This window comes from Centrocercus urophasianus, unplaced genomic scaffold, assembly GCF_019232065.1.
Source record: "Centrocercus urophasianus isolate 14NV4802_14NV808 unplaced genomic scaffold, USGS_Curo_1.0 seq_27, whole genome shotgun sequence".
In the NCBI taxonomy this organism is placed as follows: domain Eukaryota; kingdom Metazoa; phylum Chordata; class Aves; order Galliformes; family Phasianidae; genus Centrocercus; species Centrocercus urophasianus.
Window position 1 is genome coordinate 7957442 of NW_024884833.1, and position 21214 is coordinate 7978655.

The window sequence follows — 21214 nt, forward strand, 5'->3', positions numbered from 1 at the left end:
CCTACAAATGTCCTACAAATGTCCTACAAATGTCCTACAAATGTCCTTCTATCCCATTTACAAATCAGAACAAAGTCACACTAAGTAAGTGACACACTGTGTTATTAGTGTGACATCAAACTTGTCCAGTAAATTATCACAGAACACCACCTTGCAAACCCATCATACATTTTCACCAGTATTAGACACTACAAGGTGAAGACTACTGCACAAAGCTTTAAAGCAAAAAATGAACATTTTTCATTGTATGTTCTCCATTGCCTTTATTATTCTTCTTTGGATCCAAATATCAGCTACAAAAAGTAATGCAGGAATAGTGCTTACTATATTTGAATTAAAGTAAACCTTTTCTGCACCACAGCCCGACTGCCTTCACAGCACCACTCAAACAGCTTTTACAGTCTGGAAACAAAAATAGTTAAACCTATAACCAGCAGTGGCAGTTTAAAGCAGCTAGATTTTCAAATATTCTGGTATGAAAAATTAGCAAAAAGCCCCCTGAAATCCAAATAACAGTATCAGTAGTATCTGTTTCTGTATTTTGCCCCTTCCCCTCTCCACTCTTTCCTCACCTCCCACTCCTCAAAAAAGAAGTTGAAAGAAAAAGAGGAGTCCAAACATCCTTCAGTTCCTCTCTCTAAAGTATCACCTTCTAGCTTAAAACTAAAAAGTTCTGCGAGATGAAGGCTGCTAATAAATTCCTTCTCCATAGAATTGACTCTTCCTTTTGGCAGTCCTATACTGGTAAATTCCAATAAATTTCATAGAAAGTTATTGAATGTCCAGGTTCTAATTTGGGAGAACAGTTAATAAGTTAATAACTTCATAATTCAATGATTCTTTTATTGCTATGAATTATTAACTAAAAATTTCCTATTCCTCCAGAATGAAAAGTATGAAATCAACAGCAAATGTAACTGTGATACAGTCCCTTAAGAATTGCAGGCCATCCTGAGGAAGGGGAAGTTATAGAGCTATATGCTGAAAGCACCTATTCCTGAGACAAGAGCTCAGACACTTGCCATGAAAACTGCTGGCATTTTTGAAAACTCATTACATTGATCACAGTAGTAATGCATGCTACTGCCTATTAAGGAAGTTGTAGATAACTTCATTTAGACGGACAATTTTTTTGTTGGTGGTGATAATTGTGAGGGCTTTTTGGTCACAATCACCATAATGGACTTCAAAAAAAAAAATATGGAAGCAGCAAAGAGATGCACATTCTCAGAGAAAGCAGCCTTGCACAATGACAAGTTACTCAGGACTGAATTTAGCATAAAATCTAGACATTTTCCACAGCACAAGGGCTGCCAAAACATTGTTTTCCCAGAGCAACTGAGATTTCAATTCCTTTCAACATCTGATTTATTCTTTAAGTTTATGTACCCAAGGGCTACCTTCCAGAACACATGGAACTTGATGAGTGGTACTTTCACAAAAGTAGATTTAACCCTGCTCACAAGTCTGCTAACATTCACACGCATCACATTAAAGGAATAGGTTAATGTCACTACTAAACTATGCGATATTGCCAAAGAGAACAGTACTTTCCTACTTTGATTTTCAGCATGTTGCCCTCATAGGTCTCCTCCAACTAGCTTAGGACAGAGTACTAATCCCTTCTGGGAGTAGAGCAGCTGCTTTTCTGCTCATTTGTGCAGGCTGTCTTCATAGACAAGTAATGACTTGACAGAGGAGGAAACAAGGAAAGAGCAAACCAGTATACCACTAACTGTATCATCACACCACTTCCTAGTACTAGTAACCCAACCTAACATATGGTCTTATTAGTCACCCTTATCTACTCTTCTGCAAGCCTACAAATGATGGCCCCTTGTAATAGAGGCAACCCTGATCTCTCCTTCCTAATCTTCTCACCTTCTGGTAAGAAAAGAACTCATGTTGTAAGCAGCACAAAATATTCTTCTCCCTCCTGTGTGACAACCTTCGCAAAGTGCTGTAGCAAGAACTCCTTTACTGTTTCCTTTATATTTGTCTCTGTAAATAAGACCTTTTCTACACTTATCTTAGTGACAGTCTCTTATTTTTCTACTCTTCTTATTTAACATACACATTACTATGATATAGAAATCTTGCAGTTTGCAAGGTTAAAGTTACCTTTAACAACTAAAAAAATAAGCAGAAGTTACTATGGTGCGCAATGTGGGCCCCTGGAATATCTGCCATTTTGCCCTTGACACACCCAAGGGAGACAGAAAGCAGTTTATCTTATCTCCAAAGTACTGCCATTGATCTTGAAGACTTGCTCCCTTTACAAGACAAAGCATTGGTACAACCAACCTTAACAGGGTGCATTTTCAGTAATATCTCTTAGGTTCCTACTAACAAAGACGTGCAGTAGATGTTCTAGAGAGGCTACTGTTTGTTAGATCAGTACAACACTGACAACAACTGACAGCACTGCTTGGGGTAGATGAAATAAGGAGAACATCCTAAGGGAGTTTTAAATGCACATTTCAGAACCTTTTGTCATTACGTACATAACACATGAAATTACAGGTGCAAATTGCAGAACATGAAGGACACAACATCCCTAACTATCAACATTCCAGGCTATGAATTAAATTCATGAGATTAAAACTCTTGCTCAACTCAGAGGCACCTTTCCTTTCTGTGTATGCAACAAATAACGTTGCCAGAAAGGTTGAAAGAAGCAAGTTTTAAGAGAGGTAAGGCAAGTGCATTGATCATGCATGTAGTAATCAACAAGACATATCTCCTTTATCTCTTTCAGGATAGACTGGCCTTTTATAGACCTTATCAGTAGAATAAGTAGAATCAGTATGAGTAGCATTGAAAGATTATTACCACGGTAAATCAAGGACATTTTTGCTCATCAGTTTAAAAGTGCAATCTGTCTAAAAATATTGTAAGTTTAGGCACACAAAGAAATAGCCCTTCTCCTAATGTGTACCAAAAGTAGTATGAGAGAATGATACTTCTGAATGAAAAGTATAATATGTCAATTTCCAAAAGAATACTTTCAGCCATCATCAGAATAGATCTGAATTAAGTTTGAGTTGTGGATATTCTATCCATTTTGACACATCAGTATGACAGTGAGATCTTTCAGCTTTTAAAATACTGTTTGATCCATGGTAGGAAACAGTGGCAAGGTAGCTTGACTTCTTAAAGATAAATCTCATTATGAGTCAACCTTGGCATGTCTTGAGTTTTCTGAATGAGCACCACTTGCCTTGCATTTGCCTGGGGCTGGTTAAACCTTTCCACCCTTTCTAGTGTGTCATCAAAGGCATTCAGAGACCAGAGCAGCAGAAGATGGGCGTATCCCAAAATGACTGCTTGCATTTCAACACTTTGTAGCTATGACAGTCAGAAAAAGAATGTTCTCACTTGTGGCTTTCATACAGTGCCATGAAGATGAATATGCAATACTGTGCATCTTTCCTAAACACCATGGCAGTGAATCACCTTGCCATCTCTCACAGTCAGCATCCACAAGAACAGCTACTGTGTCCAACCGAAATATTAAAAGCAGACAGATTCTGAGTTGTTCTTGTTCTTTATTTTCACTTCTCCTCCTCTGCTCCACTGGCAAAAAGTTCTCCGCATTCATCTACATGCATGATAATATTCACATGTCTTTGGAAGAACCTCTTTTGAGAAAATGGTGTTGTACTAATCTTAATTTCACCCTGAATATTACTTCAAAGACTATTTCTACTCCCTGCAGGAAAGCACTGCCCATCAGGAAAGTTCTTCCAATAAATAACTAATGTCTTTAACACAAGCAGCAGTTCTGACTGTAGAATGATGTCCACATGAGAATTTCAGTTACCCCAGATACTTCTGTTTCCTTTCCAGAGCCTCATTATCAGCAAGTCAAGACTCAACAAGATCAAGCCAACCTCTCCATCTCCCACATATTTCAATGCTGGATTCTGTGATCCCATTTCTCAGAAAAGAGAATGAAGGAAGCTGAATGACTGTGATAAACCTTCAACAGATGTAACTTCTCTATTTCTTTCTTTGTCCAATCACATAAAGAATGAGGCATGGTTTATAGGCCTACATTTGCAAGACACAGACTTTTCCTATCAAAAGGAACTTCAAGGAAGTTACATTTACCCTACAAAGAACCCACAGAACTAAATTTGCTTTTACAGAACACTGATTTCATAAAGCATTAAAGACAATGCCAGTGTAACACTGACAGAACAGGCTACACCAGAAAAATGAATCAGCACTGCAGCAAATGCTTAAGATTGCATTCTGATCCTGATATTAACTAGTAAAGAGCAGCTGAGCACTGCTTCAGGGCTCAAGAGAACACTGGCAACCATACTGTATGAACTAGTACATCCAGAATCATGTACTGAACTTCACTGTATTCCACTCAGCATTCAAACACAAAAGCAAAACCAGGACTACCAGCTGGAAAGTTGTTGAAAGTAGAAAGTGAAAGCTAGTAATAATAATCACTTTTGAGTCAATGAAATAAGTTCATATTATTATGAACTTGTTTCATTGAACATATTTATATCTAAGATCATACTTAGGTATAAAACCTAGCTCTAGATACTTAAATATTTCTACACAAAGTTTTAACAAAACATCTCACAGGAGCAAATAGGCTCAAGGCAGAATCATTCCTGAGTAGAAGAAGGAAAGTAAAAGGGAAGGAATACACATTTAGAGTCATATAACCCTCTCCTTCCCTACAATGGCTGTCCAGCTCATTGCAGCCTTTCAGTACCTAAAGGGAGCCTACAAACAGGAGGGGAAATCAACTCTTTGAAAGGGTAGATAACAGCAGGACAAGGGGAAATGGTTTTAAGTTGAGGGAGGGAAAAATGAGGTCAGATGTTAGGGGGAAATTCTTTACAGAGAGACTGGTGAGGTACTGGAGCAGGCTGCCCAGAGAGGCTGTGGATGCCCCGTCCCTGGAGGTGTCCAAGGCCAGGTTGGATGGGGCCCTGGGCAGCCTGGTCTAGTATTAAATGGGGAGGTTGGTGGCCCTGCATGTGGCAGGGGGTTGGAGATTTATGATTCTTGAGGTCCCTTCCAGCCCTGGCCATTCTGTGATATATTCAGATGGGATATTGTTACAAGCTATAACCTTATTTGATTAGGAAAGCTATTGTTCAAGAATGGAGGGGAGAACTCAAATTGCCATTGTATTTCCTTCTGAGTTTTCCATACAGAAACTATTCAAAGACGATTGTTCCTACCATAAGGTAGTTATGTAGATTAATTACCTCCTCTCTCAGACACCGCAGTTTGCTAAAATAGCTTTCTTTATTAAAAAAAAAAAAAAAAGCTTTCTACCTTCTGGAAACGCTGTAGCTACTAGTCTGAATTTTGAAACAATGGAAGTCTGAACACTCAAAGACCATTAAATCTGAAAAATAAACTTCTGTTTTCTCTTACCCATTATACCAGTAGGTCTGTGACTGGGGAATCTACTATAGATTTTTTTTCTCCTCTAATACTGTCAACAAAGGGGATCCTTAATTAGGACAGTAAGGGCTATATTCGAAACATTCAAATAACACCAGGTGACACCTTACTAAACTTCATCCCATTTCAGTTTCTCAAGTATATCAGTGCTAAATACTGATACTGCTCAATACTAACAATACCTTTGTTACAAGATATCACCAGTCTGCTTTGATATGAGTAAATTAATCACAAAAAAAAGCATTTGTTTCATTTACCAATGCAGAATAAGCACAGCGATTTAGAAAGCATACTGTAATGTCTTACCTTGTCCTAAGAGCCACCCAAGCAGCATCAATGTCAGCATACAGATTCTTTTCTGTTGGCTTGCCAGAGCTTGCACCATATCCAGAATAATCATATGAGAATATGTTGCAATTAATCCGTGAACCCAGTCCTATGTAAAAGCTGCTCATCTGACCTAGGTCAACAGCATTTCCATGCGAGAAGAGCAAAGTATATTTGGCGTTAGGTGAGCAACGCACAAACATACAGGCAATCCTGTTACCTTTACTTGTTCTAGTCATGAAGCACTCAATAGCATCTTTTTCTCTTGATGAATACTGCCAGTCTGCTCTCTCTGAGAGATGCAAAGTCCAGTGGCTACCACTTTCGTCACACATCAGAGTGTATGTGGGATCAGGAGGTAAGAATGCCAGTTTGGAAGCAATTTTCCCTGGGCATGGTGGACAACAAAACAGGCAACACAGTTCACTGAAGGAAAGATTATTCATCTTCTAGTCTGAAACGGGAAGAGAGAATGGTATCAGTTTCTAGTTATATTGTGACATGAAAAGAAAAAACCTCACTGAAGTTGTAAGTTCAACCTTCTTAGAAAATAACATTGAAATTTAGTGGAAATATTTAAACAAAACAAAAGCTTAAGTATATGTGTAAATTTCTATACAGCACTTTTTTTGTTATTAGTAGCATCTTCAGAATTACCATATTATTACAGAAGAGTGGTAACTCTTAAGCATTGCCGGACACTAGAACTGCTTAGGCCAAGAACAAGCATGAGTTTTAGTTTCTTTTGAGGCTACTCGCCTCAGAGCAACAGAAGCACTCACTCCCTTGACAAACTGGCATTATAAAAAAGCAATTAAAGCACACTGCGGTATTTGCAGGATATCAAGATCACTCAGATTCATTCCTACAGCCACAAACTGATACTATTCTTCCCATATAATGACAATACATTCTCAGTTTGAGTCACTAAGTCTTGCAAACAGTTATCATCAGTACAAGAGTTGCACAAAGGTCAAAAAGAGACTCTTCTACTGCCTAGCAAGCACTTCAGACCTTCACCCCTCTAAAATCCAGCTGTAAACTATTCTTAGCTCTGCATTCTGTTTGACAACATTTCCAACTCCCTTAAAGTGGTTATCAACTAAGTTCCTCATTTTGCACATCAGAATTGGGGTTATGTTATCAATCTTAAAGAAATTACTTTTTATTCCATGTTTTAACAAAAACACTCCAGACATGCTGTAACACAAATAACTGACAAAGCAAAATAACCTATACTATGAATTCAAAGCACTTAATAGTGAGGGGAGAGGGAGTTTGAAAAAGAGCAAAATAGACACAGACCTAAAGCAAGGCAGTTAACAACATTGCTGCCCTGATGAAGAGGCACTGAGCCCTCCTAATTTACAAGGCTGAGAAGGAAGAGGAAAAGAAATCTTTATTGTGACAGTACTTTTCCCTTGAAGGTTGGAGAATGACAATCTGCCAAGAACCATGAAGTACATCAGCACACCTAGCATAAGTATTTACTTTCCTGTTGTGAACACATCTGATGTTTTATCTCAAAGAACTTTTCCACCCCAGCTCTGCTACAGGTCTCATGCTCGGTTCCTATTGGTCATGCAAACGGAAACTCTCCTACAATTTCATGTACCAGCTTTGACAGCTAGAGTCAAGCTTAAAAACAGGAATAACAACAACAGAAAGCCAACTTCTGATGTCACATTCCCTTGTGGTTTCAGGCAACAATTCCCTTGTGTCAGTCAACAATAAAGTCTTACTGTAACTATGATACCTGGCAACATCAAAATACATTTCAGTCTGTTCTTTAACTTGTATACACTTCACTTTGGAAAAGTTTTATAGGGCACTGCCATAAGAACTTCTGAATACAGATGACTGAACAGTTAGCCTTATTTTGACTGTATGAATGGTCTCTTCCCTTAGTACAATGTGTGACACTCATATAGAACTACACAATCATAGAACATATTCGTTGATAACTAAATCACAGCAAGTCTAATAAACAAGATGTGTGTTTCTGAAATATTACTGCTTCTTGTGAAGCATAAAACAATGGCTTGGTTGTTTTTTTTTGGGTTTTTTTTTTTTTTGGCAGGTGTTTTCACCCCAAGTCTCTAGTTTTCTTCAAAAGAAAGGGAAATCACAGAGTTGTCAACGTAACCAGTTACAGGAGAATGGGGCCCATCAGCTGCCATGAAAAGGTAAGTTATCTCTTAATGAACAGATCTGGAGTATACGACCTACCAGTTAAGGAAATAGACTCATGTATTAATGCAATAAGCAAATTAGTCACTTAACTTGTAATTGCTCATCTGCTCTCTTTCAAGTGACATTATTGGACATTACTTTCAACATGCAAATAAAGACAAGTGGGAAAGACCTACCGAAGATGTCCAGAGACTTTCAAAAGGCTTTGAACATCTTATGTACAAGAACAGGTAAATATTTATTTCCTGCTTTGTGTCTCTCATGGCTGTGAGCACCAAAGGAACCATTTTCTTCACTTTAATCAGAAAGCTCATATTCGCAGACTTTGAACAACAGTGTTGTTGTAATACTTCAAGAGGCTTTTTTAGTTCTGCAAACATCACCAATGACTCAGTATTCAATCACACCTCTACCTCTATAGAAACTATTGAGTATTTTTTTCCCACTTTTCCGGAAAATTTGAATGCCAAAGCTAGATAATACAGTGTACTTTGTGATGGAGGGAAGAATTTTCATTTCATTGGAAAAAATGTAGCAGAACCTTCAAAACTAAGGTACAAACAGCCTCTTGTGTCCAAGAATAGATGATTGCATTCCATTCCAACATAAAGTAATAACTGCAAAATTTCTTACTTCCTTTATAAACCACATGTCAGAAAGAACTGAAGCCAGAAGTTTACATTGTTTATAACCATAAACAGCCCTGCAACACTACAAATAAGATTTCACACAAAGTATTTGCTATCTGTTGTAATTTTAACTGGTCTGTGGAATTCACATTACTGCAATAATTAGAGATAATCAGCTGAGGAGGTACAGGGCCCCCAACATAGCTTAAATGTGCTAAATATGGGTTGCTGCCACATATGACAAATGAAATATGTGGAAGAAAATGGATAAAGTATAATTTCTCTCCTTGTACCAGACTGTACTGTAGACTTTATGTAATGCCCATTTAATCTTTATTGAAACTTCAGTTTCTTATTCCTGAGCCATTCTCCACTTGAATCATGGCCAGCAACAGCCTTTGCTTTAAAGAAAAGAGTCGCTGCTATCTTTTCTTGGAAAAACTGAAGAAAAAAATTAGATCCCTAGCATCACTAACTGAACAAATGTGTCATAGAACACCTACTGGTCCTCCTCAGGAGGATACCGCCAACTACATGTAAACAGTGTTTTCATTATACTGGAACTGGTTTGTCATTCATTGTATTCACATGAGTGCGTTCTTTACCTCTGGATCTGGAATGGAACCAGGATGTGAGAATCCCCATGGTGCACAGTGTTATTCTGATATCACTGTTTAAAAGTACAATTGAATCAGCATTTCAGCCTAGTAGATATGCACGTGATGTCATAACTTCAATTAGAACAGACATTATCATTCCTCAGAAGGTATACAGGTAAGATACTTCAGTGAAGTGATTAAAGTTTGTTTCCTTTAAATGTTAGGAAGACATTCAACGTGATTTCTTAATGACTTCCCAACACAGGAATTAAGATGAAACTTAAAAAAAAAAAATTAAGTAAGTCTTCATTTACTGCCAAGTCTTCACAAAAGCAGTTCAAATTTCCCATCTAGACATCCAGAGTATTACTGAAACCTCTGGGCTTCTAATAAGCCTACTATATAATTTATGGAACTCTAAATACCATAGGTGATACTGTTTGAAAAAATACCAAACCAATAACAAAAAGGCTTGAGTATACTTCACATGAATTCCATCACTAAAACCAGGATAAAATCAACTCCCACCAGAAATTACCACAAGGATAGGTTAGTAATGTTAGTAATGAGATTAACATATGCAGAGAACACCCAGGTCACAACCTAACTGCTTTTGAGAATGCATGATGAAAATTTATCCTCATAACACTAGAATCTCCAGATACAAAGATAACACATTTCAACAACGTAACAGGAAAGATGACAGCGCTGCCCTGCAAACATAGTTCCCAATGCTGGTGAAGTTATTAATAACAGAAAGAATGTAGAAAGAGAAATGCAAATATCCTTTAGAAATATAAAGAACACTGTGTTTTCATGCAGATATAATAGAAAAATTGTGGAAGGAACTGTAATGCATGATTTTTACTACAACTCCAAGAAAAGTGAAGAAACAAAACAGACTCAAGTGACAAGACTGCTCTTTGTAGAATAGCCTTTAAAAGAAAGAGGAGACCATTTTATGAAATTTATCTCTCTCATGAATAATAACAATAATTAAAAAGTAGCATACAAGAAGGAAAATTTAGAACTGCCTACAGGCAGTAGTTAAATTCAGCAATTAACCTTATGATCAAGGCTGACAGAAGAGGGGAAAAAAATCCACCTAATCTGAAAGTACACCTTAAATATTTATATTGCTACTCCTAGGATAATACAGACATATTTCTTTCATATAAGCAATTATTCTTGTGCTTGTTCCTCTGTAAATCAGATTGGCTTGTATTATTCACATCTTGAAGTACTTTACTACATATTAGCATCTTAGCCTCAAAAACCCTGCCCATGCAAACACTTATCTAGAAATCTTACATTTAAAATTCTACAGATTTAATGCAAATTTGTATTTAAACTAAATTACTCACATCATAAGAACAATTCAAAAGAATAAAGTCAAATTCATAAGCACTACCGCCAGCTTGTAAACCTTATTGTTGCCCTAACTTTGCAACAAGCAAGACATTCACATTGTGGTGTGCTGTTTTTTATGAATAATCATTTTTTCATTATGCAATCCTGAAATAATGTACTCGAATGCCTATCCCTTTTACTGAAGGCAAGGCAATGAAAACTGTAGCTCAAACCGTTACTGAAACTTTAACATTAACACCTGTGTACATTGCTACAGAAAGAAAGGTTTGAATACAAGTTCAACATGCATCAGTTCAACACATAAAGGAACAAAATGTTAAGTAAACCGGTATACAAGTAAGCTACATTAGTTTAGCCACCCTACACAGTGCTATTAAGAATGAACGTCCAGAAAATAACACTGAGGAAGTTTATTCAGTAACGAAAAACGACCCAAGATAGTATTATTAATCCTCCAAGCTCTTCTCAAACAAAAAACAAAAAAAAAAAACAAACAACCTATCAACGCAATTACAGTCAAAATGTTAAGTAAACCGGTATACAAGTAAAAAAAAAATCAAGCAACAGTAACAGCCACACCGTACAGAGGCATGATGAGAATAGAACTTGAGTTCGGAACACACTGGTTACAAACAAACAAACCGTGTGTTTTCGACTGGCTGCCTCCGGGCTGAAGGCGTTAAACTTTTAAGCGACCACCGCTCGAGATCAAGGCTAAGGCCAGCTTCGCCCTCGCCGGCAGGGGCAGGAGCCGAGAAAACGCAGTAAGTCACCCTCACTGCAACACCCGATCTCCCCAGACGGCTCCCAGCAGCTCGCAATGCTGACAGAGGCGCTAAGAGCGCGGGGCCTGAGGACGCACAGCTCGGGAGAGGCCAGCGGGCAGCAGCTGCTCCATCCTCGAACAAAGGCGCCCCCAGCGTGAGCGGGGCAGCAGCCGTCCCGCAGCACCCCGCGGGCGGAGCAACGGGAGAAGGCGCCGCCCGCCCCTACCCCTCGCCGCAGCCACCCGGAACGTCTCACCTGCCCGGCAGCCCCTCCCTCTCCCTCCCTGCCCCCGCTGCAGCCGCCCCCAGCGCGGCTCAGCTCGGCTCAGCTCGGCCCGCCGTCCCCAGCCCCTACCTGCGCGGGGCTCCCGGCTCCCCTTCGCTGGGCAGCGGTGACCCCGCGCGCTCCCGACCACCGCCGTCCGAGCGCCGGGCGCGGCGACGTCGGTTGTGCTGAGTAACGGCTTGTCGGCGGCTGCCGGCTCAGCGGTGCCTGCTGCCTCCCGCGCAGCACTCGGAAGGAGACGCGCGGCCGGCAGAAGCCTCTCGCCGAACAGCTTAGGGAAGCGGCGCCGACTTCGCCCCGCGGAGCGGCTGCATCTGACCCGGCGGCTGCCGCGGCGGCCAAAGGGGCAGCAGGGCGGAGCCGGCCGCGCGGTGACCAACGGCCGCCGAGCGCCAATCGGAGCACGGCCCGCAACGCGGCTCCGACCGCAGGGGATCCGCCTTAGAACGGGCGGGCGGGACGTGGTGAGCGGACGGCGAATCGCTGCTGCGGACCGAGCTTAACGGATGGCTGCTTCTGCCAATGGCAGATGGAGGGTCGGGGGAGGAGCGGTTCCGGGGCACGCGCGGCCTGCAGCGGCGGTTGCCGGGGGAATGAGCTCCGAGAAGGGGAACGTGGCGCGCAGGCGGCCCCAGCGCCACCAGAACGCGCGCGCCTTCAGGAACGACAAGTACGACACCAGCGCTCGGCTGAAGGTAGGCGCAGGGCTGGGCCTAGGCGGGGGTCGGAGCTGGCCTTGGGCCCGCCGCCGGGAAGTGTGAGGGCTGAAGGGAGGCCCGGGAGGCACCCGGGGTCAGAGGCGGGGCGGGGCGGACGGGGCGGCAGGAGCCGAGGCCTCGTGTGGTGATTGGAACCTACAGTGAGAAATGTTCGTCGAGTCACTTCCATGTAAGAAAGGAAAGCTGAAATAAAGTGTTCGCCTCTGCGCTGTGAGTGCAGAGTTGTCTGCGGGGTTGGCAGCCCGGCTTCTGGAAAGGTGCTCGCATTGAAGATCTCTATTGTATCGCCTTATTTCTGACATCTCAGCCTTGTCGAAATTAATTTTGAGCGACTTCAGCTATCATCTCTACACGACAAGTCATGCTTTTGAGACAACTGAGAAAGCACTCATGTTTGCTTTAAGGCTTGAATAAACCCGGTGGTGTGCTTAGGGGTGGCTCCACACAGGTGCCTCCTGCTGCTTCATCAGGGCCTCTGCTGCACGCATGGCAGTGGTCTGATATTTCACACCATTGTTACAAAACACCATTGTTGTCTTTTAATTAGTTTCCAAGAAAGGCAAAGGAAATGGTTCACAATGTATTCCTGGAATACCTTCTATCTACATACAGTTGTGGCAACATAATGGTGCTGTGAGGATGAAGACCACACAGTGTGCTGAGCAGTAGCGTCACTGCAGTGAGGTGCTTGGTTATATGACAAAATGCCTTATGAAACTGAGAAATGTGAATAAAACAAAACACAAGATGAGCACTCTGGAGGAGGAATATGTAGCGCTGTTGTCATTCTGTCAGTGTCCCTTTAAATAGGTTAGATTGTCAGAAAGAATTGAGAGGAGGGGAATAAACTGCTAAGTAAAAACAGTGGCACCAAAGGGTTGTGGTTTCTTTTTTTTTTTTTCCCCAAGTGTTTGTAGGACTGGTTCTGCAAGTTGAACGGGCTGTTTTCCTGCTCCAAGCATCACCAGTATTATTAATTGTTTGAGTCACTTTGTGATCTCCGATTGTACAGATAAATGTGTTTTCCTGTATTTATCCGTATGAAATATCCTAGAGAGCAGGTCAATCAGAAAAGTCCTTAAAGAGAAAATGAGTTCAGATTTGTAACTGAAACGATCTCTTTAAAGTACACTTTGGTATTTTTTTTCCTTGTTTTTTGTTTTTTTTTGTTTGTTTGTTTGTTTGTTTGTTTTTTAGTATATTTGATATCTGAGAGAACTGGCTCCACAGTGCCATGAACTTACATAAATATACATTTTTAAAAAAGCATCGTTTGAACACAGTCAAGATTCAGTGCAGGAACTGAATTCAATGTGGAACTGTGTCTTTCTTTTCCAAGGAAGTGCTTTCTTCCTCTTTGTACCTGCCAGTTCTTGGAGATTGCTGAATATAGGGAAGAAGCTGCTTCCTATTACAGGGTAGTGGGAAAGAAAGTTTGTTTTCTTGTGTTGTACTTTTGTATACAAATTCAAATTTTTGCCTTCTTTTAATAAAGAATATGCAGAGGCCATTATAATGATAACTTGGCTTGATTCTACCCTTTAAGAAACTTGAAAAGATATTTAACAAGATTCAGGTAGTGACTAATGTAATTCCACACATGCTGAATATTGGCAAGAACTTTGCTTCTCTTGTCACTTCTATGTACTCGTGTGGTCCTGAGTGATCACATTGACTACAGACATCTAAGCTGTAATGAGACAAAGGAAGAAGGTGGCAGTTTGATCATGGCACAGAACTGGGACATTCCTCCTTTCCATGTCTTACTGGCTATCAGTTTAGAATGCTGAGTTGCTGAGTGGGTGGATCTCCAGTAAATCACTGCTATTTTAAGTTTGTGGCCTGTCTTTAGCTACTGTTGTACACAGTGCAGCTCAGTGCCATCTTCAGTCTGTAGAATTATTTTTAGCTTAAAATTCATATCTTTCTGCATGTGTGCACTGCATTAGCAATGCTGGATATCAAGTTCGGTAGCTCAGGTTGTCCTGTGGTTCAAGCTGAGGTCGTTATTTTCACGTCTATTTCTAGTCTTCTCTGTGAATAAGTGGCTGAAGAGGAAATTACTATAATAGTCATTACTTTTTGTTGCTATTTCTTGTTTGTTTTGTTTTGCAAGGTTTTATACTTTCTATCTGAAATGAATTGGCATCCATTTTCTAATCTTAAAGACTAGTTACGATTACTTGTAGAACGTGCTGAAAGGGCACTTGTGTTTCTCCTAATGACCAGGCCCTACTGCCTGCATTACTTTGGGATAGGCTAGATGAGCTGAAAACAGTGCATGTTACATCTGACCCATGTTTGGGTAGCTGCCTAAGAAGTGCTGGGAAAGCCTGCATGCTGGGATGAATGAAGAAGGAAGGGCTGGACAGAATAAAACACACTGCTGTTAGTTATTGAAATTGGGAATTTTGTTTGTGGGCGATTGCTTTACCTAGTATATTCTGGAACAGCTGCTTGTGACTCTGAGCTGAGGACTATACATTATGTTATATAAACATAAATTCTTAATTATTATTATTACTTAAGACAGTGTGGAAACTGGAAATAAAGGTAATTCTAGAGATGAAAGAAAGCAGTGTTCAATAGGAACATTTAGAACTCCATTGTAATGAGATGGTAGGCCACAAAATGATTCATATTTACACCCAAATGACTGATCGGTTTCTCAGTTTCTTCCCCTCATTAATTACACTCCAGATGATAATCCAGATTTTCCAAAATTTCAGAGGTTATTAACTCTGAACCTCAACTTTACCATTATGCTGATGCTAGCTACTTCTTCAGCTGGCTGTGTAGATAATTTGTTTTAGTTGAGGCACTGATCAAGACTGTGGAAGGCACTGGGAAGAGGCTTAATTGCGGAGTCAATGAATGAGACTTAGAAGTTCAGAAGGGAAGATGTAGGTGCACTGGTAGCCAAAGTGACAGATAACACTGCTGGAATTTGTCTTGCTGCAACATAGGGCAACTTGGCAGAATAAAGTCTGCTTTCTAGCTATTCCTTTTCTTCTGAGTTTGAAAGTGAATTCAGGCTTATCTTGCAGTCTTTCGTGTAGGTAGAAGAGAAGTAAACTGAACATATATTTTGGACTGTGACAAGACTGCGCTGAAGGTAGACACAGTACATATGCGCATTGTAAGTTCTTCTAAATATGCACAGTCTCATACATTCTCAGATAAGTGGTTGTTCTTGGAGAATGAAGTTATTAAGAACCTCTCCACTGATGTGAAAAAAGGCTGAATGTCTTGGAGATCAAGAAGGCCGTTTGGAATTGGGCTTAAAAGGAAGATTTCGATTTCGTGTGTTTTAAAGTCAGTATATGCTGTATGTGAGCAAGTGAAGTTTGCTGGGGAAACTGATTTCAGTCTGTGAGGCATGTACTATAGCTAATACAAGGATTTTCTATCACCGAGTTTCTGTCTGTTAGTTTGCACTGTTCTGTTCTAACTACTTTGTAGTTGTACACTGGAGATTGTGTGGAGTCTTGTTTTTCTAAGAATGCAGTCACTCAGAAATGTTGCATTCAGCTTTGTTGATCCAATCAGTATCTGCTGTTTCTTATGAGAAGAAAGATTTTGGATAGCGTTGATGCCGTGTTGATTTATAGTAGAATAAGCCACTGATGTGTCGTAGAAGTCTGCTGTCAGTGCAATGAATCAAAACACACGTGCATGCACACATAATTAGAAACTTCCAGACAGACAGTGAGGCATCTTTGAAACCCCATTATTATTACATCCTCCTTGTGACTGCTTCTTTAATGCTAAGCTTAAGCTAGGAGTCATTTTGTGAGCCAGGTTAGTAGGTGTAGGCACATGTGTTTACTTTAATACTTTCTGAACTGCTTTTGGCAGATTGTTAAATGTTTTAATGTTGGGTTAGTTGAGCATACAGAGGATGCTGTTTTATTGATGCAGTTGACCTGACTGTGTATATTATATGCACATGGAATGTTTTGTGACTGCGTACTTCAGACTTGTTTATATATGCCAGCTTTGCATAATTGCTGTGTCTTTGGAGAACATACAGAAGTACTGCAAGCATTGAATGAGCTATCCTGATATTGGAGGAAGTATGGTAAAGGGGAAGAGGAAAGAGCTAGTATGTAAAATAGGGAAATGAAAGTAAAAAACGGCTGTGACAGAAACAGAATCTAATCTGAGTAGTTTTCACACCTAGAAAAAACATTTCAGACCAGAAGCATTAAGCATTACCATGTTGTTGTGTGTGAGAAAGCTGAGTGAAAGCTGTTTAAAAAAAAAAGTTTGAATGGAAAAGATGTTTGAAATCCTATTTCAGGTCTTTGTGTATGTAGTTGGGTTTTTTATACTGTTAGATGAAAGCAAGCTATTAAATGGTTGAAAAGAAAGAAGTCTGAATATGTGAAATGTATCAGATACATACAAGAGTGAATATTAATGGGAAAAACAAGCAACAGAGAAATTTATTTTACTATTAATTTCCATGTTATGGCTGAGATAGAAGGGACGTTTCTCTTCATGTTTGTGAGGGGAACTTGATCTTACATGTTTCTCAATCAAAAAATAATAAAAAAAATGATCCAAATGTTTAATTTTGCACAATTTTATTGGCTTCATCAAGTCTGTTTTGCTCATGAAAAGCAGCTTGTATTAGTAAGATTTGAAAATCAGGTACTATTTATGAGCAAGATAAACTTAGAAGACAAGCACAAATCAAGATTTAACTGGGTAAATCTGCGGCTTAATGTGCTTTACATCAATCCATCGTTCTGTTTTGATTTTCTAATTCCCTGGCTAGTGGAAGGATGTTAGAATTGGTTTCCCATTCAGATATGCTGAGCCAATGATTAACCATCTCACCCCATACCTGCAGTGCCAAAATTGAGTAAAAAATAAAGGACATGGCTGAAGAGGAGGAAGGTACTGTGCTGTATGTGTGCCTGTTAGAAGGATGAAGTTGAAACTTAAAATCTGCTGTCTTTCTTCCAGTTGCCAACTTCTGAGCAGATTCCTCGTTTTTCTTTGAATTCCAAATTGTTAAATTCGTAGTCCTACAGATGGCTGTTGATAAGTCCAGGTGCCTTGGATCAGGACTGAAGTACAGTAGCTACAGCCAAATTTGTAGCTTTGTCCTGAATGTTTGGAGCATGACTGATCGAACCAGGAATGTGGAATAGTTGAAACTTGACTGTGTAAAAACAGTCTAAATATACAGACCTGCTCTGTACCTGGTAGAGGTTGACAGACTTTACATAGATAATGTGCTTGTTACTATGAAATGGAATTACTTTACTTTTTGAGCTTCTCATATATTACTCATAATGCATGAGAGAGTTTCTGTGGGGAAACAGTGAATTAGAGAATTGGAGGGAGGAGTTCAGAATGAGTTCAGATAAGACTCTGGAACTTGTTCGAAACAAAGCTGGCATATATGCTATGTGGCAAGTCCTTGGTCCTGCTGTAAGAGGCATTTCCAAGCATTCTGAGTGCTGTCTTATGAGCAATGTGAAAAGACATCTTTGCAACTCAGCATGATCTGCCTTTTTGTTTTATAAAAAATAAAATTAAAAACTAATGACTGGAAGATTAGCCTTGAGAAAAGAAGACTGAGAGGGGACCTGATCCAGGTCTATAAATATCTAAGGTGTGGGGGGCAGAATGGCGAGGACGGACTCTTTCCAGTGGTGAGTGGAGAAGGACAAGGGGAAACGGCCGGAAACTGCAGCATAGGAAGTTCCGCACAAATGTGCGCAAGAACTTCTTACGGTGAGGTGACGGAGCACTGGAACAGGCTGCCCAGGGAGGTGGTGGAGTCTCCTTCTCTGGAGATGTTCCAGACCTGCCTGGATGCCTACCTGTGTTACCTGCTGTAGGGAACCTGCTTTGGCAGGGGATTGGACTCGATGATCTCTGGAGGTCCCTTCCAACCCCTACAATTCTGTGATTCTGTGATTCTGTGATTATTATATATTCAGGAGCTGTATGAGATATGGGAGTGGAAGGGGGGGAAAGGGAGGAGAAGAAGTGCTATTAATAATAACTATATGCATTTCACTGTACCATAAGAATCATTCAGTAGCATCTGAAGTAAGATATCTGTTCTACAGACTTTGAGTTTCCTTCAAATGAGAGGTGAAAGTAATGCCTGCCTTACTCTGCACTGTTTACGCCACGCACACCTTCAGTGTGGCCTCCTAAATTCCAGGTGTGTTACACATTGCTGAGCCAATCCCTGTGTCACGTAGGGACAGGGTTCTGTCCCCAGCACTGATAGTATGACACGTTATTGGAAACTAGGTGTTTGTCAGCAAGGAAGCTAACTCTTGTTTCGAAAGAAGGTGTTAGCAACTTCTTCAGCAGTTATTTCAACTGTCTTCAGTGTGAACTGTTGCAGTGTTTTTAAGTTTATTGGGTTCTGCCTTGACAATACCAAAAGTAGTTGATTACAGTAAAGCATGCTTGTGAATACAAATGACCTTTGTGTCTGTCTTCCCTCCTGCATTACTAATTAATGCAAATTAGGATAGTGAGAGGGAGAACTGGGAAGCTGGGTCTTATTTGCACATTTTTAGAAGCTTATTAAGGCTATCCTGCTTGGAATCTTTATGCGAATTAAGCACTGGAAAGAAGGCATATCTTCAAATTGCATGCATTTTGAAAGTATGAGCACGATCAAGCTGACCTGTTTGATTGGCAACATTTTCACAGGTATCTACTGAGGACTTTTTATTGATTTTCTTCTCTCAGAAAGTTTTTGTGTTGTCTGAATAACTGTGTTTCCTGGCAAACTTCGTTCCCAGTACATAGCAGGCATCAGAGCTTTCTTTATTGTAGCATTATAGCAAACTCAAAGTAGAGGGTGACCTCACCACTCTTTCTGCTGAAGAAAATAACAAGTGGTAAATGTATAAAATGATTAACATCAGATAATTTTCTAAATACAGTGTGAATCACATGATGCGTAAAAATGCTTTCTAAGCAAGATTATACTTATAAAGATAAGAAAGCTTCTCTGATTCTAATTATTATTTGTTTATTTAGAAAATAAATTCTAAACTTCATGATGGAGTGTGTCAGCATTGTAAAGGTATTTTGGAGTGGCGGGTAAAATTCAGCAAGTATAAACTACTATCAAAACCTAAAAAATGGTGAGTACAGATACTTTGTCTTAATCACTGGCAGTATTGTTTGTGAACTTTCTGGAGCATATTTTGTTTTTGGAAACTTGTAGCTGCTGCAAGTCTATACTACTTATATATCATGTTTTTCAGTCTGAAGTCTGCAGCAATAATCAAAATACTGTATTAATTTTCAATTTCTTTAATGCTTTTATCTTAAATATTAGAAAACATAGCAAAGCAGCTGCTTCCTTCCTCACTGTTAAAATGTTTGAATATTCTTAATGATTATTTTGAACCTGTAAGTTTCCAAAAACATGTCAGTGTCCTCCCAGAAAAAAGAGTTAGAACTGAATCAGTTATAGTGTGATTTTCTCAGATCTTGTAGCAAGTCAGAATTGCACATCTGTAGAGGTTCTTACATCAGTGTCTCCAGATGCAGCTAACAATCCAGCAATGAAACACTGAACTCAAGGAAACTATAGCTGGGATGTGGTGCATAAAATAATCAGCTTTGTCTCCCTAGTTCCTTCTGTATTTGTATGTTGTTCTTAGTTACATACTTCTGACATATATGCTTCTGAACCGGTTGGGGAGGTTATGTGAGAACATGCATAATTTCCTGAATGATTGTGTCTTAATTTTGGTTTTCTTAAGTCTGAAAGAGAAGGAATATCTGTTCATATTGTATCTGCTACTTACATGAAGTTTTACTTTTTAATATGAAGCCATACACAAAAAATATTTTGTTTTTAAGCAGTGTCATCCTTTCATGTTATAGAATAAATCGTTCTACTTAATGTAGAAGTCTCTAGTTTCCAAAGTGGATGTTCTGGGTTATGCTTACCACTAAGTAGGGATTCAAAAACAAAAAATCTTTCACAGGTGACAAATAGATCATGCAGATGGGCATGGCATGGCAGTGAGGGTGTGGTGCACAGTTCACACAGGTAGGGAGCACAGCAAGAGCAAAAGCTGCCCAGAACTTTGAGCCTGAGGGCAGAGTGGGGTGTCATGGTTGCGGGTGTGCCCAGCTTGATCAACTTTTTGAGCTGGTGGCCAGGTTGCATGAGGAAAACACCAGGCTGAGATGTATCCAGCAGTTGGAGAGACTGTGATGTTTGGTGTCATACAGTAACAGAAGCCAGACCAACAGCCCTGTCTTAAGTTTCAGCAAGGGAAAGAAGATAAGCAGACTTCTGGACTTAAGGAGTCAGATGGCAAAAAAAATTTCAAAATGAGGGAAACTGGACCTTTGTCTCTACTCAGGCCAGAAGGAGAAGCCTTTCTCTTGCCCCTGAAATACTCTCAAGCAACAGATGTGGAGCTCTGGGGATGGGAAGAGAAGAAGGTCTGGACAGTGGCTGAGAACTGGAAAGAAGAAACCAAGTTAGGATGGTCCAACCAAAAATCTGAGTTAGAACCAGTGCAGTTAAAGAAAAGGCAAAGCATCTTTGTGATTAGGGATTTTGCCCTGAGAAGCACTGAGGCTCCCATTTGCTGCCCAGGTAATCGTTTAAGAAGTTTTCTGTCTGCCAGAAGCCTGCATCTGGGACATCCAGAAGAGGCTACCAGGTGTGAAAAAGCTGGAGGGCTACTGTCTGCTGTTGCTCTTTCAAGCTGGCTCACAGAAGGTGTCATGGTTTTATGATTTTTGGTCATCAGTATTCCACACCATAACATCATGTAATGCACTGGGGGTGGGGTTTGATATCTGCCGAATGTTCATCCGTCGGAGAAGAACTACATTTCCCCAGGAGGCTTTGCGGTCAGCA

At 40.2% G+C, this 21214-nt stretch overlaps 2 protein-coding genes across 2 annotated transcripts in view; one reads left to right on the top strand and one right to left on the bottom strand.

Annotated features, from left to right (window-relative positions):
- ABHD17B (abhydrolase domain containing 17B, depalmitoylase) overlaps positions 1-11759 on the bottom strand; it is a 16011-nt gene extending 4252 nt beyond the window's left edge. Inside the window, exons 1-2 of the mRNA XM_042826910.1 lie at positions 11687-11759; positions 5752-6226 (exon numbers count right to left, since the gene is read on the bottom strand). Coding sequence (XP_042682844.1) covers positions 5752-6218 — 467 coding nt within the window. The 5' untranslated portion in view covers positions 6219-6226; positions 11687-11759. The remainder of the gene's footprint in view (positions 1-5751; positions 6227-11686) is intronic.
- Positions 11760-12191: 432 nt separating this feature from the next.
- CUNH9orf85 (chromosome unknown C9orf85 homolog) overlaps positions 12192-21214 on the top strand; it is an 18448-nt gene continuing 9425 nt past the window's right edge. The window contains exons 1-2 of the mRNA XM_042826936.1: positions 12192-12312; positions 19363-19469. Coding sequence (XP_042682870.1) covers positions 12211-12312; positions 19363-19469 — 209 coding nt within the window. The 5' untranslated portion in view covers positions 12192-12210. The remainder of the gene's footprint in view (positions 12313-19362; positions 19470-21214) is intronic.